Source organism: Mustela putorius, unplaced genomic scaffold, assembly GCF_011764305.1.
Source record: "Mustela putorius furo isolate JIRA1106 unplaced genomic scaffold, ASM1176430v1.1 tig00000083_pilon_pilon_pilon, whole genome shotgun sequence".
In the NCBI taxonomy this organism is placed as follows: Eukaryota; Metazoa; Chordata; class Mammalia; order Carnivora; family Mustelidae; genus Mustela; species Mustela putorius.
In genome coordinates this window covers 41972281-41993832 of record NW_025421273.1, presented here as the reverse complement: position 1 = coordinate 41993832, position 21552 = coordinate 41972281, and the positions used below count along the sequence as shown (strand labels likewise).

At 46.2% G+C, this 21552-nt stretch overlaps 1 protein-coding gene across 1 annotated transcript in view; it reads left to right on the top strand.

Moving 5' to 3' along the window:
- Positions 1–302: 302 nt before the first annotated feature.
- Positions 303–21552, top strand: part of RELL1 (RELT like 1) — a 63512-nt gene continuing 42262 nt past the window's right edge. Inside the window, exon 1 of the mRNA XM_004764086.3 lies at positions 303–1069. Within this exon, the coding sequence (XP_004764143.1) occupies positions 628–1069 (442 nt within the window). The 5' untranslated portion in view covers positions 303–627. The remainder of the gene's footprint in view (positions 1070–21552) is intronic.

Genomic DNA, 21552 nt, shown 5'->3' with positions numbered 1-21552 from the left:
CAGTGTCCCGTGGGTCTACTCAAAAGCCGGTGGAAAGGGGACACTACTCACCTCACAGAGCTGGCCTGAGACTGTAAGAAGATGGTAAGTGACGAGGTACTTAAAGAGTTATTTTGTTAAACTATTTGCACATTGCAGCCTGGGCACACGATTTTAAAAAGAAAGCAATTTGTTCCTGCAGGTATGCATAGATTTATTCCCCAAAGGGAGCAGCTTAGAGCAAAGCGGAGATAGGAAGAAATTTAAATGATTTGCCTTTTCCTCTCAATTTTCAAACAGTGAAACTTCGCGGACAGCGGGGCGCCCCTCTCTGGACCAGCCACGGAAGGGAACGCCAGCTGAAGAGAAATGCCAACAAAGAATTAAGATCGTGCCCACTCCGATGGTGGTCAAGTCAGGCCGTCTAGAGTTTCCTGTCCCGCTCTCCCTCTTCCTCCTCTTCCGCCCGCCTGCTCTCAGCGAAGGGCAGAGGAACCGCCAACCCTGCCCCCTCTCCTGGCTCCCGCGCAATCCCCGCGTCTGCGCTGAAACCCGACTCTGAAACGAAGCGGGCGCGGCGAGAAGAGGCGGGACCAGGCAGAAGTGGGCGGGACCGGGGAGGCCGGAGGGAGGCGTGGTCGGACCTCGATGGGCGGGACAGGATGGGCGGAGTCTAGGCCTAATCCGAGCGGCCCAGGCGCGGTGGAATTTAGAAAGGAAGTGGGTGCCGCGGGGCGAGGCGGGGCCAGGCTGCGATGGGCGGGGACGAGGGCGGGGCCACGCGTGGAGTTCGGCCGAGGACAGGCGGAGCCCTGGGTTTGGCGGGGAGAGGCGGGGCCAGCCAGGTGGGTGGGGCCGGAGAGGAGAGTCCTTTACGGGGCGGGGTTCACCGCGCGCGGGGGCCGAGCCCTGCTACTCCGTCGGTCGCCGGCTCTGCAGCTGCACTGCCTGCAGGATCCCGGGACGCGGCGCCCCGGGGGTGGAGGGCGAAGGAACGCGGCGATGGCCCCAGGAGAACTCTCGGGGTCCGCGGTCCTGGCCACCGCTGTCTTCGTGGGATGCACTGTGAGTTCGCCGCTAGTGGCCCCGGGTGAGTGTCCCATCGGGGCCTGGGCTCTGGGGAGGAAACGGGGGTCCGGACGGCAGCCCCGCTGGGCCCTGAGCTGCCCTCGCCCTGGCACAGCCGGGGGATCCCGACGCTGAACATCTGGCTGTTGGAGAGTGGCCCGGGCCGGGTGCGGCGCGGGGCGACCGCTCCCGTCCCTCTCTTCCCGCTTGCCCGGGACCCGCCTTCCCTTCTCTCCCGCTCCTCTGAGGACCTGTTACCCCTAGCCCGCCCCTCCGAGCTGTCCGGGGTGTAGGGACCGGGCCTGGCTTGGCTTCCTCCGGTTGCGCTTCCTGCCCGGCTGAGCACTTTGGAGCCCCGCGGACCCCTTGCCGCGCTTGTCCTCAAAGGCCCCGCGAGCGGAAGATCGACACCAGCGACCGGGTGCTCTGTCGTAGCTCCCCCCTCCTTTGTTTTATATTTTAAGACCTTGGGGAGTTCCGTTTCTTTCCTTTCCAAGTTTTCATTAATTTCAGTGGTTGATGAATTCTTGTAACAGGTTGGGGGCTTTCCGATGTCTTCCCCACATATCCTGGATAATCAGGCTTGGAAAAAGGGAAGGCGCGTTTGTAAACGTACATTTTTTTTCTTCTTTGAGTCAATTCCTGTCACCACAAAGGAACCTTCTGTGGTCAGAGCAGGAAGCCACCAGCAGAGACCATAAAGTGTTGTCTTCAATGACGACTTCGGAGCAGGAGTTTTAATTGAAATCTGAGAGGAGGTGTAACTTTTATAGAAGTCCAGCCTTACACTCTTGTTTTTGTGGCTGTAGACCCCAGGGACTCCTTGCCACCGGTTTCCCTCTTAATTGCCACTTGACAGCACTAGTTAAAAAATAATAATAAACGCATACCTTCTTGGCCAATTGGGGTTACCACAGCTTGGAATGTTACGTCAGCAAGCTCTTCCAAGTCTTCACGTCCAAATAATAAGCATCTGGAAGCGTTCCAACCGTGACTATCTCCTCCATAAAAACACATACACTGCTCTTTACTCCCGAGAAGATTCCAATCGCTTATAGTTTTAAAACTGGCTTATCACTTTGGTCTTCACTTTTTCATAGAAAACAGGACATGTTAGGAAGGCAACAGGATGGAGACTATGTCTCTTGAGCCTTTATTAGCAGACCCGTATTTCCTTCAGTCATCCCTCCTGGGGAAATGGAGGCTAGTGACATGTATTACTGGTTGGGAGATTTTGGTCCCCCCCTACCCCCCCGTGTGTCATTGCTGAGACAAGTAGGTGCGTCTTCAGGTTCAAATTGGACTCGGGGTTGTAGACAGTACTGAGTTGCCCCAGAATTTGAATAGCTTAACCTGGGAGTAAAATTGTTAGGAAAAAATAAAATCAGCATTGGATGCAGGTAATCAGCTATCAGCGAGGGATGGCCATTCCTGGGGTAGGTTTGTGTTTCGGTGGATCTCTGAGCGATGTTCTGCCCTCAAGTCTGGAGTGTGACGAAAAAAGTTCCCACTGAATTGCAGAGCAGTGTTTTTTGATGAAAGTTTACCACTGAAGAAGAACTAAGTATCTAAAAAGAGTACTGAGTACAAAGGTGCCCATGGGACTTGAGGCTTGTATGAAGAAAAGATGTCCTGACCAGCTAACATCTGGTCCTCTTGGAATCTCTGACGGTATTAATGTTTATAGGGAATGTTTTAGGAAAGCAGGGAGAAGGAGATAGGCAGCAGTGTTGAGTACTCGGCTGAGTCGGGCGATTCATATGCTTTCCGTACACTTACTTCTCAGAGCCCTGTGATGTTCGTACTTATCGGGAGGCAACTGAGGCCCACAGCAGTCAAATAATTGGCCCAGTCACACAGCCCATGTATCAGTCCTTCAGTCAGAGAAGCAGAACCAGTAGGAGGTGTGTGTGTGTATCTTTATACGTATCTTCGATAGCCTAGCCTGCCTAATTCCAAAGTTCATTCTCTACTGTACCCCACGTCTCCCCAGAGAGAAAATAGAACGGAAATCAACCTCAGTAGTCTTGTTGAGATTCTAAGATAGGGACCGTCGGACATCCTAAAATTGTAAGCGTGTGGTTAGCAGAAGCTAGGCAGCAGAGAAAAGGACAGATATCTTCACAGTGGGTAGTGACAATGTCTCTTTCTCTTCCTGCTTACGAGAAGAATCTCATTAAACTTCTGTCTCTCAGAAGCAGTATTCGAAACTGTATGCCACAGGCACCAGAAGGGATGGTTTTCCACATCTTGGCTTATGTATGCCCTTAAGGTCTCTGGTTACTCAATCCTTGGGCTTATTAGTTTCTCTTACTAGGCAATGGGCATGGCCTTCTGGAAAGGAGTGGGTGGAAAACGTTCCGGGGCTGGTGAAGAGAGAAGGGTGCTCTCCTAGAGCATTGTGGGCTTTCATCCAGCCTCCTGACTCCTCGTCTGATGCTAACGATAAGCTTTATTAAATTCTGGGTTCTCCTTTAGCCAGGTAGCACCCAAGCTGTGTGGTCACATAATAAACATAGCCAGTGGTTGGAATGTTTTGAGCTTAGACGTCCATACCCAAATCTAATTTAAAGAGGAAATGAAAACTTTGAGAAGTGCCTGTCATTCTCTGCTCCCACTTTTGCCCTCCTAAAAGAAATTAATCAAACAGATGATTTGGGAGTTTCAGTAGTTGCATTCAAAGGAGATAGGCCAAAGCCTCAGGCAATAGAAACAAAAATTTCATTGTTACTTTTAAAAGAATTTGGCTCTGATGCTGAAGTTTACTTACATGTTAAGACAAAAGAGAAATTATTTAAAACTGACAAAAAATGATTTAAACTGTCAGTGGTTGAAACTACTATGTTGAGTGGTTTCTAATTATTTTAGGGCCCTACAGTAATTGGTAAAGATTTGGTGGGCTCCTGATAGCAGGTAGAATAAGGAGTCTGGTGTGCCAACAAGGACTAAAATTAGAATCTGGAGTTGGTTCATTGTAGACATTTCACTCTTTCTGGAGGAAGGACTACTGTGTTTGTCATACCTATCTTGGGGCAGGCTCTGGTCCAAGTGCTCAGATCATTTAATTCTTCAGCACCCTATCAGCTGTGTGGTTTTATTCCTGTATTTATAAATGAGAAAATCGGGTATCCGAGAAGTTAACTTGAAAGAGTCACGCAAACGTTCAAGTTGGATTTTGACCTTGAGTCAGGTCTGTTCACTTCTGAAGCCTATTTTTATTATTAGTAAGTCATTTTGGTTTTCTTGCTAGTGAGAAATGTCTCTTTCTATGAAGATACTTATAAAGAAGCACCAACAAATAGGCTAATGGCACGATATAGTGGAAAGAGCCTCACGTTCTAAGACAGCCCTGGCCTGGAAGTCAGGGAGAGCCCCTGCCACGTCGGGGAGTGTGACTATCTATGACTCTATTTTCCCGACTGTAAAATGGGTGTGTGCCAGCTCCTGTCGTTGTCCGCCTTACTGACTGCCAGTGAGCATCAAATGAGCTGCTGTCTCTGAAAGGTCTTTGCAAATGGCAAAGTGGCATATCTCTTATCCTTTGTACCGTTTCTTTCTGGATTTCTTCCCCATGGTGTCCAGTAGGCTGGACTTAAAATGTCAGCTGAATTGTCCAATAAATGTAGACCACACGTCTTAAAAGGTTGTCATTCTGGAGGTGGCGGTGGCTTTCCAAAGATGGGTTCATTGTACATTTATAAAAGCCCAGAGTGACACCTCAGATTCATGAATTTGTTGCCATTGACTGGGAGTTATGCAGACAGGACTTCTTTTTCTATTTCCCTTCGGTTAAAATACACTACTCTTGGCCCTTTTGGAAAATTCTCCCCAAGATTTAAATATTTAAAGGGAAGAGGCAGTCACCCTTTGATCTTGTGACTCCTTTTAGTTTTTGTCTCTCTCTCTCTCTCTCTTTTTGGCTTGGATAGGATCATAATGCAAATATAATTTTATATCCAGTGTTTTCCTTCCATCCTTCCTTCCTTCTTTCTTTCCTCTCTTTCTTTATTTTTAAGATTGGGGCGCCTGGGTGGCTCAGTGGGTTAAAGCCTCTGCCTTCAGCTCAGGTCATGATCTCAGGGTCCTGGGATCGAGCCCCTCATCGGACTCTCTGCTCAATGGAGAGCCTGCTTCCTCCTCTCTCTCTGCCTGCCTCTCTGCCTACTTGTGATCTCTGTCAAATAAATAAATAAAATTTTTAAAAAACGTTTTTTATTCATTTATTTGAGAGAGAGAGCACAAGCAGGAAGAACAGCAGAGGGAGAAAGAGAAGCAGACTCCTGCTGAGCAGGGAGCCCTACAACATGGGGCTCCGTCCCAGGACCTGAGATCATGACCTGAGCTGAAGGCAGATGCTTAACCCCCTGAACCCCCCGGGTGCCCCATCCGGTGTTTCTCATTTAATATTATACATGATGTCTCTCCAATTCCCTGCCTGCTCAAAAAATGGCTGCATAATATTTTATTATATGGATTCCCTGATTTTTGCCTCGTTGTGATTCTGTTTTAGATTTCACTTGTTGCTAATTATTTTTAATTGAATTTGAATTTTCAAATGAATTAGTTTTCTTTTGAAATTAAAAAAAAGTTATTTATTTATTTGAGAGAGAGGGTCAAAGAGCATGAGTGGGGAGGGGCAGAGGCAGAAGCACACTTCCCGTTGAGCAGGGAGTCTGCGTCATGTGGGCCTCCATCCCAGGATCCTGAGATCACCACCTGAGCTAAAGGCAGACACTTAAGTGACTGAGCCACCCAGGTGCCCCTCGAAGGAATTGTTTCAGTGAATGTCTATGTGTAAAGCTTCGTCTAGATATTGATGACGTCCATGGAAAATGAGTTCTTGGAAAGGCAATGTTGGGGTCAAAGATGTTCATGTTTTAGAGGCCATTGATGACACCTTTATTGGTGGTCTGAAGGTTGTCCCAGTTTACTTGTCACAGCAGTGGTTGAAGGACTCAGTTTTCACACTGCTGGCATTTTCTCAGAAAAACCCATTTGCTAATTTGTAAGGCCCATCATTGTACCTTGATTGTTTCTGTCTGTCTGTCTTTGATTGCTGGGAGGTTGACTATGTTTTCTAGTATTTGAGCCATGTGCACATGCCTGTAATCCTTTTTGGACGATTTTGAAGTCTGAAAAGCTCTGAAGCCCTGAAGTTTTTTGAGACTTTTTTGCATACCCCATTGGTGATAAAACCTAACCTGAACTGGTATGAGATTCAATAGTATGTATTTATTTCATTTAGTTTGAATATTGCTAAATTTTGCCACAGTAATCTCAGCAAATTTGATTTTGGAGTGTTACATAATGTGTGCTGAATGCATTGCATTACCTTTCTAGAATCACGAAAGTCTGAATTTCGAGGCACGTCTGACCTCCAGGCTTCCAGGTAAAGGATTTTGGTCCTGCATTTCCTCTTCTATGACTCATTTGTTCTTGTCTGTGGGCAGCCAAATGTACAACTGCTTAAAATAGTAAAATATCCTATGGAGAAAAGTAACTCCTCAAATGAGTGCTACCTCATGAAAAGAAGCACTATTTTGGTATCCTAGTGTGGAATCTGCTAAAATACAGAAACCTGGGCAAAGCTGAGGTTTTGTGTCTTATCGGTGGCTCTGGGAATAGATGCCCACGATAATGGCAACTTTATGGAGAAGCAGGCTACGTTTCCCTTCTGCTCTCTTCTGCCAGTTACTGACATGGCTGTCTTTGTAAGGGAGGAAAAAACCCAGAATCTGCCCAAGGACTTTTTGGGGAGGGAGGGATGGATAGAGGGTGGCAGATAACCCAGGCAAACTGAGTTTCTGGGCCAGTCCTCTCTCCTTGAGAATCCTTTTGCCAAATTCTTTGGAATTCAGGGCAGCTGGTTTTCTATTCCGGCTTCGCCATCCCCCAAGGCCCCCACCTTCTTGTCTTTGCTCATCCCAGTATTATTATTATTATTATTATTATTTTTTAAGATTGTATTTATTTGAGGGAGACAGAGATAGGGAGAGATAGGAAGGGAGAGCGCAAGCTGGGAAGAGAGGGAGAAGCAGGCTCCCCACTGAGCTGGGAGCCAGACCTCAGATCATGACCCCAGCGGAAAGCAGGTGCTTAACCCACTGAGCCACCGGGTCCTCCTGCTGGTCCCAGTGTTCTAAACAGCTGCAGCTTTACGACTCTCCCCTCCCGTCATTCTGTTTGCATGCTCCTGTGTATATGCATTTTGACCGCTAAATACAATGCCATGTTACCGAGGGAAAAAATTATTTGAGTCACTTTCCTCATCTGTATTAGGGAGAAAATATGGTGGAGTTGCCTCATGGAGTTGTGGTGACAATTACATGAGCGGAAACACGAGAGTTCATGGCACAGTGTTTGGCACACAGTAAGTGCCAAGAAAGTATATTATGTTTCTTTTGTCCTGAGTCAGATAGGAACCCGCCACCATGACAGGTGAGACAAAGTTCCTAACCGCTCCAGCATTTTCCTTTCAGGTCCTCTGCGATTGCCCGAGGCATCCCCTATCTTTTCCGGAGCCCGGCTTAAGCTCATTGTGTAACAGCAGGGGTGGGGACTGAGGAAGCCATGTTGGGCAACACCAGAGCAGGGAGGAATTTTAGGGACCCGTGGGCTTGGCAGGGAGGTCACTTGGGATGCGGGGGATATGTGGGGTGAGCCATTAGCTACGAAAATTAGGCAAGGAAGGAGAGAAAGGCAAAAGGAAAAGAAACCATTGCCTTTATCTGGGTAGAATCTGACACTTTGTTCTGGAAGAGTTCTGGAAGGTTCATCAGTTATCTCGAGCCAGTTGATCTGAAAGTATAAGCACGAAATTTTGACTTGCATTTGATGTGATCATCCTCCTGACATACTCTGATTCGGGGTTGGACTCCTCATTGCTCCTCTTCTCATCGCTTACTACTGAATGTCGTCTTGAAGTAGAATCTTGTGATGAATGTGGTTTAATAAGAAATAGATTTTAGTCTTTGCCCTCCGTTCCTGGCACAAAGCTCCTCAAAACCCAAAGCTCCTCAAACCCCGAGAAGTCTCCAAGTGGTAGGGGAGTCTTTTGTCATTCATGAGGAGCCCCCCGGGGAGCGAATGTTCTGGACTCAGGGTGGTACCCTAGGTAGCCACAGGATGGGCCTGGTCCTCTGAAAGGCCCTGTGATTAGAGGACTGGAACTTGCAGCCTCCCCCACTCACCTCTGGGAGTGGGAAGAGTTAGCACAGAGAGTGTCTGATTAAGTGCTTTAAAAAAGCTTTTGAACAACAAGGCTTGAGGAGCTTCTGTGTTGGGGAACGCCTGGAGGAGTTGGAGAGTAGTAGCGCGTCTGGAAAGCCTGGGCCTTCCCCATCCTTTCCCCACAGCTTACCATATATGTCTCTCCTAGCTGGCTGTTCCAGAGTTAGATCTTTTCTCATAAACCGGTGATCCAGTAAGGCAAATGTTTCTCTCAGTGTTGTGAGCTGCTTTAAGCAAATTAGTTGCCCCCAAGGAGGGGCTTGTTGTGGGAACCTCTGATTTATAACCTTGTGGGTCAGAGGCACAAGACCACGGCCTGGACATGGACCTGGCATCCGAGGTGGGGGAGGGGCAGTCTTGTAGGACTGAGTCCTTAACCTGTGGCACTGATGATCTCTCCAGGTAAATAGCCTCAGCATAAAATTATTGCTTGGTGGTGCTGGGAAAAACACGTATTGGAATGAGGAGGTAGAATTCTGTACCATTAGGACTAGAAGGGACCTTGACCATCTCCTCATAACTTATTGAGGACCCTGTGGGCCTAGCCAAGACTTAAGGGAGCTCCTTTACTCAGTTTAGGACTCTTCCCATTGCCTTAAAGCTGGCTCCCCACTGAAGTGGCCCCACTTCTGCTGCTTCTGACAAGTCTCCTTGGGCCACATTTGTGCTCTTGGTCCTGCTGCCCGTTTCTCAGCTCTCTGGAGCTGGCTGAGTAGGACTTGAGACGCATGACTTTGGCTAACTGACTTACAGAGCAACTGTGGTGTTTTTAGCCATAAAACCCTCGTTAGAGCAGAGGGGATTTTGATCGTCATCTTGTAATTAACTGCCTCTCTTTGCAGGTGGGGAAACGGAGCCCTGAGGAGTTCAGTGGCCCGTGGGAGTCAGCAACAGCATTAACCTGTAGATAGAGGAACAGGCCATTAGGTTTGGTGAGGGGAGGGCCTGTGCATGTGTCTTGGGCACTGTCCGCGGCTAAGATCCAAGTCCAGGACCTAGAGCAGAGCAGATGCTTAAATACTGGAAGGAAGCAAGCCAGAATAGGAATCCAGGTGTCTGTCTCAGCTCTTTGTTTACAATAAAGTGAAGGATTAGGCTTTCCAATATTCACCCACGAATGTTAGCTAGAGTCTCCTCTCTCTGTCCCTTCTTGAATTAATAAGAGGCTGTTTTGTCTGCCAGCTTCTATGGGCCATATTGTTCCCAAAGCCTGAGGTGGAAAAATCTGGTCATTGAGAAAAAAAAAAAAGAATGACAATAGAAGGAAGAAAGTACCGCTTCCTCGGGTCAGTGCGGTAGGACATTGATATGTTTGGAAGTGTCGGTGAAAAATTTCAAAGCAAAAGTTTTCCAAACCCAAATCCATTCATGAAACTCTTTTCAAAGGTGAACTAAATTCAACTGTGTTTCACCAAAGGCGTCTATTAATGCGAGTCTATCATGTTCCATAATACTTTCTGTCTTTCTTTTATACCTTTGTTTCACGGGTGATATATTTATTAATTCAGCAGATGTTAGTAGAGGGCCTTACCGTGCACGAGGCATGGGGGATGAAGCAGTGTGAACAATACAGACTCGGGCCGTGCCTTCGCAGAGCTAGCAGCATCTCCAGAAAACGGTAGAGCAAGCGGTAATGGTCAAGTGTCTTTAGTCTGCATGGCACGTGGATACCCCAGTCCCTAACCTGGAGCTGGGGGTGGGGTGAGAGGCCAGTACAGGTGTGAGCAAGACTTTGGGAAGGAAATGATGTTCCAGCTGATACTGGTAGAAACGTTGGCATTAGCGAGGTAGAGAGAACGAAGGGGGCAGTGGAAGAGAGGAGGTGAGGGGTCTGTCTGCTCATAACACAGATGGGTCCCTGGGCCCCAGAGGGTGAGTCAGTGGAGGTGGGGGGGGGACTGGAGGATTTGCTGTCCTCACCTGTCTCCCAGGTGATGCTGCCTGGGTATCGTACCTGAGCGGGGAGGGGGGCGGGGGATGGGGAAGAATTAGGGGCTGTGTTCCTCTTAACTGGGAACCCCTCCCCTCTTGGTGCGCGGTCCACATCCTGTTTTCCCCCATCCTCCAAGCTGAGAGCAAGGGTAGCCCTCCCAAGAAGCCTTCCTGCGCGTTCCCTGGGATTCTAGCTCCTGGGAATGGACACGTGGAGTCCGTGAAGGCCTGTTGCATCCATTCTGTCTTATTAAACATTGCATCCATTCTGTTGCATCCATTCTGTCTTATTAAACATTAAATCCTGGGCAGTTCTCACTGTGTTGGTCTGACCTGTGCTCCTTGAGGCAGCAGAACGTAGAAGACACGCTCGTCACGTGTCACGAAGACACAGTTTCGTCAGATTCTTGCAAAGCTATCTGAGGAGCAGGTGGCTGTTGCCTCTGTCTCACAGAGATGAGGAAACAGATTTACCCAGGAATCACCAAGTTCAAGAGAAGTGAAATGTCTCACTCACGTCACTGAGGAGGGGAAACCGCAGCTAGATGGATGTTCCTTGTTCTCAAATGTTCTCTATTATTATTACCATGTGAAAGTGTATGGACTATGTACGCGGCACCACAGGTAAAAGGAAGAGGTATATTTAATTTTTGTTCTTCCTTTTTTTCTCTTTTTTCCACCATAGGTCCATCGACTTAAAGAGGAAACAGAGGCATCAGAAATTGAGTGTAGATTTTGCTTTTTAGTGGAAAATGGGCCGTTTTCCAAGGAATCCTTTAGGAATCATCCTTTTGCTTTTACAGTAAATCTTTGAATGGAATAATTTGATTTACATATCATTAGGTTTACAAATGAATTTTTAAAAGTTTTGGCATGAGGGGGCTGTTAAGGAAAAATGGACCTCAGTTTCCTAAAAAGACACAAATTAGACAGTTAAACCATTACCTTCTTTTGTTAAACATTTTTAAAAAAAGATATTATTCATTTATTTGACACAGAGATTGAGAGAGAGATAGCACAAGCAGGCAGACTACCAGGCAGAGGGAGAGAGAGAAGCAGACTCCCCACTGAACAAGGAGCTCGACTTGGGAGTCGATCCCAGGACCCTGGGATCATGACCTGAGCTGAACGCAGATGCTTAACTGACTGAACCACCCAGGCTTCCCAAGCCGTTACCTTCTTAACAGGCCAGATAAGTCTAGCTGAGTGGTTGAAGATTTATAAAGAACCTATACATAAAATACCATGTGATCTGTAGAGTTAAAAAAACAAACAAACAAAAAATCCTTTTCAATATCAGCAACATGCCTTCCTCCCCCGTGCATATATACAGACATAACGTGGTTCTGTGAGATTCCTGTAAGGGGTGGAAGCTTGAAGAATTCACTGGGCTTTCTGTCTCACGATTAAACTCGGGAACACTCGTTCTCAAATGGTCTAAAGCTCTTCATAGCTGGAAGTCTCCAACACAATCGTGTGAATTATCTACGTTATAAAAACAGCAGTCCGGAATTTCCTGGCATTGGTGAACTGGCAGATGGCTAATGGGCAGGCATTCCTTCGTTTTTCTTCACATGTTTGTGCTATATGCGTGTACAGCCTTAGTTCATTTGCAGCTTCCTCAGTTCTTTCCAGCCTCCTCCTCCTCAATTAAAGGCAAAACACAAAACAAGCAAGGCTAGAAATAAGATGAATTAAAGTTGCTGGAAGCCAGGTGATACAGCCGAGAAGCTGGGTTCCCAGGGTAAAATCTATTTCATGTGCACGATTGCCAAGTTAGTGTCTTAATTGTCTCCGTAGGTGAAACAGGTAGATATTCCCTACAAGCAGCGTGCAATTCCTTAAAAAACAAAGGACCTTGTTTGAGATATTATTAGGTATTGTGTAGGTATATTTAAAAAAAAGTGGGGTGCCTGGGTGGCTCAGTAGGTTAAAGCCTCTGCCTTCAGCTTAGATCATGATCCCAGGGTCCTGGGATCGAGCCCTGCATGGGGTTCTCTGCTCAGCAGGGAGCCTGCTTCCCTCCCTCTCTCTCTGCCTGCCTCTCTACCTACTTGTGATCTCTGTCTGTCAAATAAATAAATAAAATCTTAAAAAAAAAAAAAAGAAAGAAAGAAAAAAGAAAAAACAAGCTTGGTTTCTGTGCTCTGCAAACTTGTGATTCAGAAGGGAAAGATAAGCTCTGAATACAAATCATTGTAGAAGAATGGAGAATGAGTTTGGTACAATCCAAGAACTACAGAGCTCTGCGTGGGACCGCAGAAGAGGGACTTGCCTTCTGATAAGAGAGGTGGAAGGGACTTGAGCATGCCGAAAGCCTGGCATTGTAAGTGGACGCTAAAGGGAATGGAGGGGCGGCACGGGCCGCACAAGGAACAGCCTGTGCGAAGGTGCAGAGGCAGGACAGGAGAAGTTAGTGCAGACCTGTATGAACGGACAGTTGCACAGTGAAAAGAGGGGAAACTGAGGTGAGGCTTTGGAGCTCAGAAACTACGCCCTGTATTGTGCAGGCAGTGGGGAACGAAGGCGGGGTGGAGTGGAGGATGGGGCACCCGAAGGGGGGCCCCTGCCTACCCCCGGGATGTGATGGCGGATCCCCAGAGGCTGAGCTCGGTTAAGTCCTGAGTTTGAGACATGGCCCCAGTACCTCAGCAAGTCAGCTGATATTGCTGTTTCTTCTCCTTGTTTCTAAGTTTCCTTTTTGGAGACACTGAGAGACAGAGAGAGACAGAGAGATGGGGGGAGGGGTGGGCAGGGGGCAGAGGGGTGATGGTGAGGAGAACATCTGTTCTTTATGCATCTCAGAATTGTTTGGCATTGAAATGAATAATATGGTCCTTTGTGATAGAAAGTGATAGAAATAGGACACATAGTGTAGAAGTTTAATACAATACTTGTGACATAATTTTTCAAAGCTTAAGGAGTGCTGGGAAACTGGAATCGTGAAGTAAGGGCGGTGTTCAGTCTTGATGATGTGAGGGCCAGGAAATGTTCATTAAGGGTGAAAGCTAGCTAATTGTGTATTTGTTTTTGTTACGTAAATCCTCTGACATTGTGCAAATCAGCTTGACTTCTGAATAGTTATGCATTTATTTTCAGAAGACTGTTGCGCATTTCTGTTTCTTTCCCCGTATTGTTGGTCAGGCTCTCATTGTTCTCTCTTCCGAAGCTTCAGGTCAGGAGGACAGTGTTGGCCATCAATGTATAGAGCAGTGTCTTTAAGTAAAACTGCCGATCAGCACTGGGAAGATTTCTAAAGCCCTGCTTGGCTAAGGGGTTCATTTCCTTGTCATTTCTGGCAAGTCTGTCCCTTGGTTGATTTCTTCTGTCCCTTGGTTGATTTTTTGTTTTTTTGTTTTATTTTGTTTTGTTTTTGTTTTTTACAATAACGTGACCAAGTTGATTTGGGGAGAGGAAAATAATCTGCTTGGAAGTACTAGTATACATTATATACTGTATATATAGTATATACTCATATACATCAGGCACCTCCAGATTATGGAAATGGTAGTTTCACGATCAGTGACTGTGACCTGTTCCTACGTGGGAGTGGGAAGGGGGAAAACAAAGAGAAAGAGCGTTCTTTCGCTTCAACCCTATGATAAAATAGTTGATCTTTTCCATTTTGTTCAGTGCTGTATCTTGATACATAAATGAGCAAAGACTCTAGACTTTGAGTCCATGTGGAATAATAAAATTTACGTGTATTTGTCCCTGGTTCCCAGGCACAGACCTCCTAAAGCCCTTGGGATCTTTTGAGAGCTAGGAGTGTTTTTTGTTATTCATAATGAGCTCTTTTTTACACCCTCCCCCTCCCCCCCAACCCGTCCCCCCCCACTTTGCCCTGTGTATCTCTTTCATTTGGCCCTTCCTGAGTTACATATCCTTTATAATCAAACTGTAATCCTAGGTGTTAGAATTTTCCTGAGTTCTGTGAGTTATTCTAGCAAATGGCTCAACCTGAGGAAGATCATGAAAATCTCCGAATTTGTCGTTGGTTAGCTTGGGGACACCATTTGCCACTGGTGGCTGAAGTGGGGCCATTTGGTGGGTTGGAGCCCTTAAACCTGTGGGGTTGACACTAGCTCCAGTGATTGGAATCAGAATTCAATTGAATTGTAGGACACCCAGCTGGTGATGGAGAATCGATTGTTGGAAAGTGAAACAGTCAAGTCTTTCCTGTTTGGAAAAACCAACTCATGATATTAAAACATTACTTCTGGAGGACTGTCTTTGAAATTATGGGGGTTTACCATTTAGATAAGGACTCAAAAGGCATTTAAAGAAATATAGGGGGAAAGAAAAGAAATTATCAGACCAGTGCCTTTCTGTTTACGTATTTACCTTGTGTTTTATAGTGTAATAAAGTAGAATTTATACCAATGTGTGGTTTTCTTTGACCCTTCTGTCTTGTGGTGTAACTCCAAGATTTCATAGCATTGTTTCTGCTTCTAGTTAGTGGAAATATCTAGTATGTAAATATTAGGGATTGCACTTACAAGTAATTTCCTTACTAAGAGTTTTCCAGAATTACGGTTTACCTCTATGGCATTAATATTACTCTTAGGTTGAACCATATGAAATCACCAATATTTGACCATTTTTGACCTATAGTGACAATAGTTTCATAGTAAGGAGGGTTTCTTATTGACTTCTATCTGCAGCCTCAAAAAAAACCACAACAGGGGCGTCTGGGTGGCTCAGTGGGTTAAAGCCTCTGCCTTCGGCTTGGGTCATGATCCCAGGGTCCTGGGATGGAGCCCTGAATCAGGCTCTCTGCTCAGCGGGGAGCCTGCTTCCTCCTCTCTCTCTGCCTGCCTCTCCGCTTACTTGTGATCTCTGCCTGTCAAATAAATAAATAAAATCTTTAAAAAAAAACACACACAACAAACTATAGTGATTGTCATCAAGACATGTTAGAAAATGCAAGAAGAAGAAAAAGAAAAAGGTGCTTCCCGTGTTCCACTACCAAAAGATACAAAACACTAAAAAGAAATTAAGATAACATACTCTTACCACACAGAGATAACTAGTGTAAACATTTTGCTATCTTTTTCTTCAGTAAAACTGGGATCTTCTTAGCTCAAGATCCTGCTATGTGTTTATTTTTTCGCTAATGTTTTTCATTTACAATTGATATAATTTTAGACAAAGGGATATGGCAGATTTGATCTCTTCACAGGGATTGTTTCTATTGTTTTAAAAGTGGAAGGGAAGTTTAGGATTTCCGGGTAATCAACAATCCTAACTGTTAAATGTGTATCAGGATGCCTTTTTGATTTTGCTTTTTAAAAATGACAACAGGAATTTTCTTTCAATTAAGTACTTGATACCAAAAAAATAGGTAGGTTGACTTAAAGAAAATAAAAACTTAAATGAATTTTCCCAGTCATTGACTCACTAGGAAAATCCATTCTGTCATTCTAGATTTACTGCTGAATTAGATGAGGTAATGATTTCCCATAGATTTCCTCCTTAAGACTCTAACTCCACTAGAGTGGAGCTATGGATAATCCCATTTCGAGGAAATTTACTGAGCTTCAGAACTGTTAACTCACATGTCAGAGGCAGTAGAGGCTGGAGTCTGATGTTCCCGAGCCCCGCTGCTTCATTTAAAATCTTATGAGAGCTACTTGCCAACTGTGTGACCTGATGCAAGTTACTTGACCTTTCTGTGCTCTACTTTTCATATTTGCAAAATGGAGTGGAAACAAATAGTACCTGCTTCACAGGGTGATTGCAAGAGTTAAATGAGTTCATCCCTGTCACCTACTGGGAATGGTATTTCTACAAAGTATGCACAAATACGTGATCGTTATTAATAGTTTTCTCTGGGTCTAACCCTTGGGGCTGGTTTTCAGAGTTCTTGTTTGAGTTTTGTGCTAGTTACCTTCACATTGTATTTTCCCCTTAAACTCAGGTTTTCTGTGTCTAGGGTTTTCCTAATTGCTTCTGTTTATTCTTTCCCTTCTTTGCCTTTTTGCAAAGTGATCTTGTTTTGTCTCCAAGCTGCCCCTGCCCCGCCGCTTTACATCCGTGGACTTCAACAGGGACTCGACCTTGGTGCTCCAAATTTACTCATCTTGGCTTCCCGCTTCTGCGTTCCCAGGAGGCCAGCCACGTGCCTGTCTTGCAGGAACCCTGCCTGCTTAAGTGTGACTAATGGGAAAATCCTGTGTTGAGGACTTTTGTAGCATTCTGTTTAATCATGCTCCTTTTCCTGTTCCTGGAAGGAAGGGAAGCTCGGGGCCGGAGTGGGGGTTGTGGGAGCAGTGGCCGTGGCCTCGCGGTGCTGCCCTGGGATCGCCGTGGTGGCAGGTGCTCCCCACTTGTGGCAGGCTTTTGCAGTGATTCAGTACCCCCATATCCAACTCAGCCTCCTCCAGTGTGGCTCCTGGGGTTCATGCCTTTTCCTACGTGTTGGTTTCGTTTCCCCAGCTGAGCTGTAAGCTATGTGAGGCTAGCAGCCTTTATACACTTACTAGCCCTGGGAATGATTGTAGCAGCAATTAAAAACTACCATTTAGGGGCACCTGGGTGGCTCAGTGGGTTAAAGCCTCTGCCTTCGGCTCAGGTCAAGATGTCAGGGTCCTGGGATCAAGCCCCACATCGGTCTCTCTGCAACGCGGGGAGCCTGCTTCCTCCTCTCTCTCTCTGCCTGCCTCTTTGCCTACTTGTGGTCTCTGTCAAGTAAATAAATAAAATCTTAAAAAAAAAAAAAAACCAAAAAAACCCTACCATTTATTGGGCACTTACTCTGTGCTAGGCAGGTGGGGAAACCCACGTTTATCTTATATAATGCTCAGAAACCATTCTCTTATTATCTGCATTTTAGGGATGACGAAACTGAGGCCCAGGGACATGGATTGACTTACCTGGGGTCACAGAGCTAAGAAGCAAGTCGAATGAACCCTGTGCAGCAGAGAACAAGCTGGTTCCTGCTTTTGCTTCTTTCTTTCTAGGGAGCAACTTTGCCACAGACCTCGGTTTGGATCCTGGCCGTTCCCCAGATGAGTGACCTTGACCTCAATATTTCGTTCTTTCATGTCCCCATTTCTAAGATGCGTTTGGTAATTACGCCTATCTCAGAATCATGACAATTTATTAAAAAAAAAAAAAAAAAAGATAACGGGAGGAAAGACGCCGGGCACAGGATAAGCACTCAGTAAACGTCCGCAGCTATTAGCAGTTGGGGCTAGAGTGCATGACCTTCCCTGGTGAACCCTAGCGCTCCACAGGACAATCAGTCTGTCTGCCTCTCTTCCTCTGCCCTGAAGCCCTTGCTTAGCTCCAGCCAGCTCGGCAACACCCCATTATTTTCCCACGTGGTTAGCTTGTGTTGTCTTCAGCACGGTGGAAACTGCTTGGCTGAACTCCGACCCTGGCAGGGGCGGGCTGTACCAGAAACCAGGGACCTAGGTCCCGGAGACCTGGTCCTCTGGGCCAGCTCCCTCCCTGGGAAGCTCTGGAGGAGTCCGTGGCTCCTGAGGGACCCTCGCTCTTGCAGTCTCTGCTGGAAACAGGCCAGCTGTCCTCTTCTCCTTGGGTGGCTTGGTCCTGACGCTTGCCGTTAGCTTTCTCCTCTAGTTTAAATCATTTCTAGTCCTGTCCCTGCTTGGGCTTTTGGAATGCACACGAACAGATCTGTGAAATGTGGGCAGTGGCTTTGGTAAGAGTATGTGAACGCCTCTCCTGACTTATCGCCCCTTTATGGATCTAGCAATTTGGAATGTCATGGACTCCCGTGAAAGTCTAGTTGAGGGCCAGTTCCCCAAGCTGGGTTTAGGAAGGTGCAGTTCTTTGTGGCCTTCCTTTGAATCTTTGCTAATGGTGACCTTCTGTTGATTTCGATGAGCACAGGGGCTTGCTGGTATATTAATGTCGTTCAGAAAGGACTTACCCAACAAGTGTATAAAGCTACGGGCTGTATCAGTTGTCCAGGTCCAAAAATAATCTATTTCTGTTTTTAAAAAACTGTCAGTATTTGGCAAAGGGGTGTGTAAGTACAGCAGACATTCTGTCCTACAAATAGCATCTTGACCAAACTGCTGATCAAGTTACGGGGAAAGCGGACACTCAGGGACCCAGCAGCCCTCTGGGAGGGGATAGAGTCTGCTTTCCCAGTTTCACAGGTTCTGTGTAGCTAAGGGTTAAGGTGCTCAGCACTGCGCTCCCGAACTGTGAGAAGGATGAAGAGGAGCAAAAACAGGACACCCTCCCCTCCGCTTGGGGAAACATGGGTGTTTGACTTACACCAGGGCTTTTCTGTGAGTTCTTTTTTGTTTGTTTGTTTTTAAGGTTGTATTTATTTGAGAGACAGAGAGAGACAGTATGAACAGGGGGAGGGGCGGAGGGAGAGGGAGAAGCAGATTCCCCACTGGGCAGGGAGCCCGATGCGGGGCTCGATCCTAGGACCCCCAGATCATGACCTGAGTGGAAGGCAGCCGCTTAACTGACTGAGCCACCCAGGTGCCCCTTCCTGTGAGTTCTGTGTCACATTTGGGTTTCCCAGCTTTGACCACCGTTGAATGCCGCAGTGATGTGTGTTACACTGAAGGGGGTGGGGAAGGTGTCCACACGTGTGAGTCGTGGTTCTTCTGTCTGGCTCCTTTCTCTGCCTCTACCCAGTGGTATCATATTAGGCCACTGACTTACTTGCAAAATGAGGATCTCATCTACCCTCTTGGCTACCTTTTTGGGGTTAGAGGTTTCCATAAAAGCTTCAAGTGTCATTTGGGTAGGAACTTCTATATCTTGTATGATGTCTCTAGCTTATATGTGTGATTGAAGATTTTCCTCTGCCTGTTCCTTGCTTTCTGTCCCTTCCTCTCTTCCTTCTATTTCTGGAAGACTTGTAGATACCATGTAACTAATACGGTTAGTACATATTATATTTGTGTCAACTGTTGAATTGCTTCTAAGTACAATACTTAATAATAATGTGAAAACATACCTCTGTGAACAAGATGCTTTCCGATAGATAGGAAAAAAAGTGTTCCTTTCACCTTCGTACTTACTGAGGGGTAAAATAACGTTATACTTTAGGACGATCTGTTGCTTTTGCAATGAAAAATTAAAAGTGGATAATTTAATGCTGCTGAGATCTTTTTTAAAAAAATGAATTTGTTAGAGGGACGCCTGGGTGGCTCAGTGGGTTAAGCCTCTGCCTTCGGCTCAGGTCATGATCTCAGGGTCTTAGGATGGAGCCCTGCATTGGGCTCTCTGCTCAGCAGGGAACCTGCTTCCCTTCCTCTCTCTCTGCCTGCCTCTCTGTCTACTTGTGATCTCTGTCAAATAAATAAATAAATCTTTAAAACAAATGAGTTTATTAGAGATTTCATCTTGCTCTAGCTGGTTTTAATCATTTTTCATGAAGAAGATTTTTACACTAAAAAAAGGTGCATGCAGATTTTAACATTATTGTACATAATAGGGTCATTGGGAGAGAGGAGGCCTTTTTTAGGGTTTAAGGGCATTCCAGTGGGTGGGTATGGGCCTGGGCTCCAGGCTGGCTCTGTGATCAGCTGCTGAAGGTTGAACCTACTGTTTGCTGTGAGGTGTGTGTCACTAGATAAAAGCGAAGGCCACCTCTACTCTTCCAGGCCCTGTGAGAGACAGAGGCTAGGAGTACGGGGCCTGGGGGGTAGTGAGAGCACCTCCCTTACAGATGTTGGGGAAATGAAATGACATTGTCCAGAAGCATCCAGAATGGTACCTGTCCCACTGCAAACACTCAGTAAATGCTGCCGTTAGGATCGCTTTAGCGTAGCAACTCATTCTTCATAACATCCTACTCGTCTCAGAGAATCTGAAGTGAAGATAGGATTTCTGAAGTTTTGTTGCTTTAAGGTCACTTCAAACAAATGCCTTTTTAAAGATTCCATTACGGGGCACCTGGGTGGCTCAGTGGGTTAGAGCCTCTGCCTTCGGTTCAGGTCATGATCCCAGGGTCCTGGGATCGAGTCCCGCATTGGGCTCTCTGCTGAGCAGGGAGCCTGCTTCCTTCTCTCTCTCTCTGCCTGCCTCTGGGCCTACTTGTGATCTCTCTGTGTCAAATAAATAAATAAAAAAATCTAAAAAAAAAAAAAAAGATTCCATTTCTTTCTCATTTGGATGTAATTTGCAGTTTGAAAGATGCAGAAGGGGAAAATAAGTGTGTCTCACGCCTCTCCTCTAGGCATCCAGCCCCTCACCCGAAGACAGACAGTGATCTCAGTAGCCAAAGACTGTCAGATTTTTAAAAATCCTCACACTGGCGATGCTGGGAGTCGTGAAAGATGGAGGAGAGGCACGGCAATGGGGAGATGGAAAAAGAGGTGGAGGGGGATTCAGCGGGGGTCTGAACTGCAGAACCCTGAACCATGGGCATCCATTGTCCTTGCGTACACCCCTCTCTGAGGACCCCAGGATGTACCCTGCAGCTCGGGGTCCACTGGGGGCCCTTCAGCCTTCCCTGCCTTGCAGCTGTGGTGGGTGGCCTCCTGGCCTGCATCCCGAGGCAGATACTGGCAAGTTGACCTTGGGAGGGAGAGGGAGGCCAGGTTGGTTGAGCTTTCTTTTGTCTTCTGAATGCAGACCATTGTTTGAGGGACTCCGGAAGGTTCAGGAATCATCCAGAAGTTGAGATCCTTGGCTGCTCTAACCAGTGGGATCCTAAAGTTAATCCTCTCTCAGGGAGCAGCTGTGGGGTTGTGGCTATTGTCTGTGGGCAATCTTCTGACGCCCTTGGGAAATTGTGTTTGGTCAGGGAGTTCTGTAGCCTTTAGAAATAACTTTCAAATGGGGAATCCAACCCAATTGTGGAGAACGCTAGGGACTTTCTCTGACTCTGCAAAATTAGTTTTCCCCTTCTGGTTTCAATTGAAACCTTTACAGTATTTGTCATTATTTTTAAGTATCTTTGTTTCTTTATACTGACCTTCCCCTAGTTTCAATCCTTTGTTCTGGTAGCTACCTGGGGTTCAGGAGTGATTCCTTTCGCCCCTCAATCTCCTACTTGTCAAGAATGTTTGTTCCCTTTTTATCCAGTCAAATTCAGTTTTTCTTTTGAAACCTAATGTAAAGTCCCTTTTCTTCCTGGATCACACTAATTACTTCCCTTCCCACACCTCTGGTATGTATACAAAGAAACTGAAGCTGAAGACTGGGTTGTGCCCTGAGCATTCCTTTTTGAGTGATTGGGTTGGGAATTTCAGTGCATTTTCCCATTAAAAATAAAATTAGGCTCCCACAAAGCCTGTTTAAAAAACGATAAAACAGGTCTTGGTGAACTTGTTTTTTTTTTTAATTTTTTTTTTAATTTTTAAATTTTCAGCATAACAGTATTCATTGTTTTTGCACCAC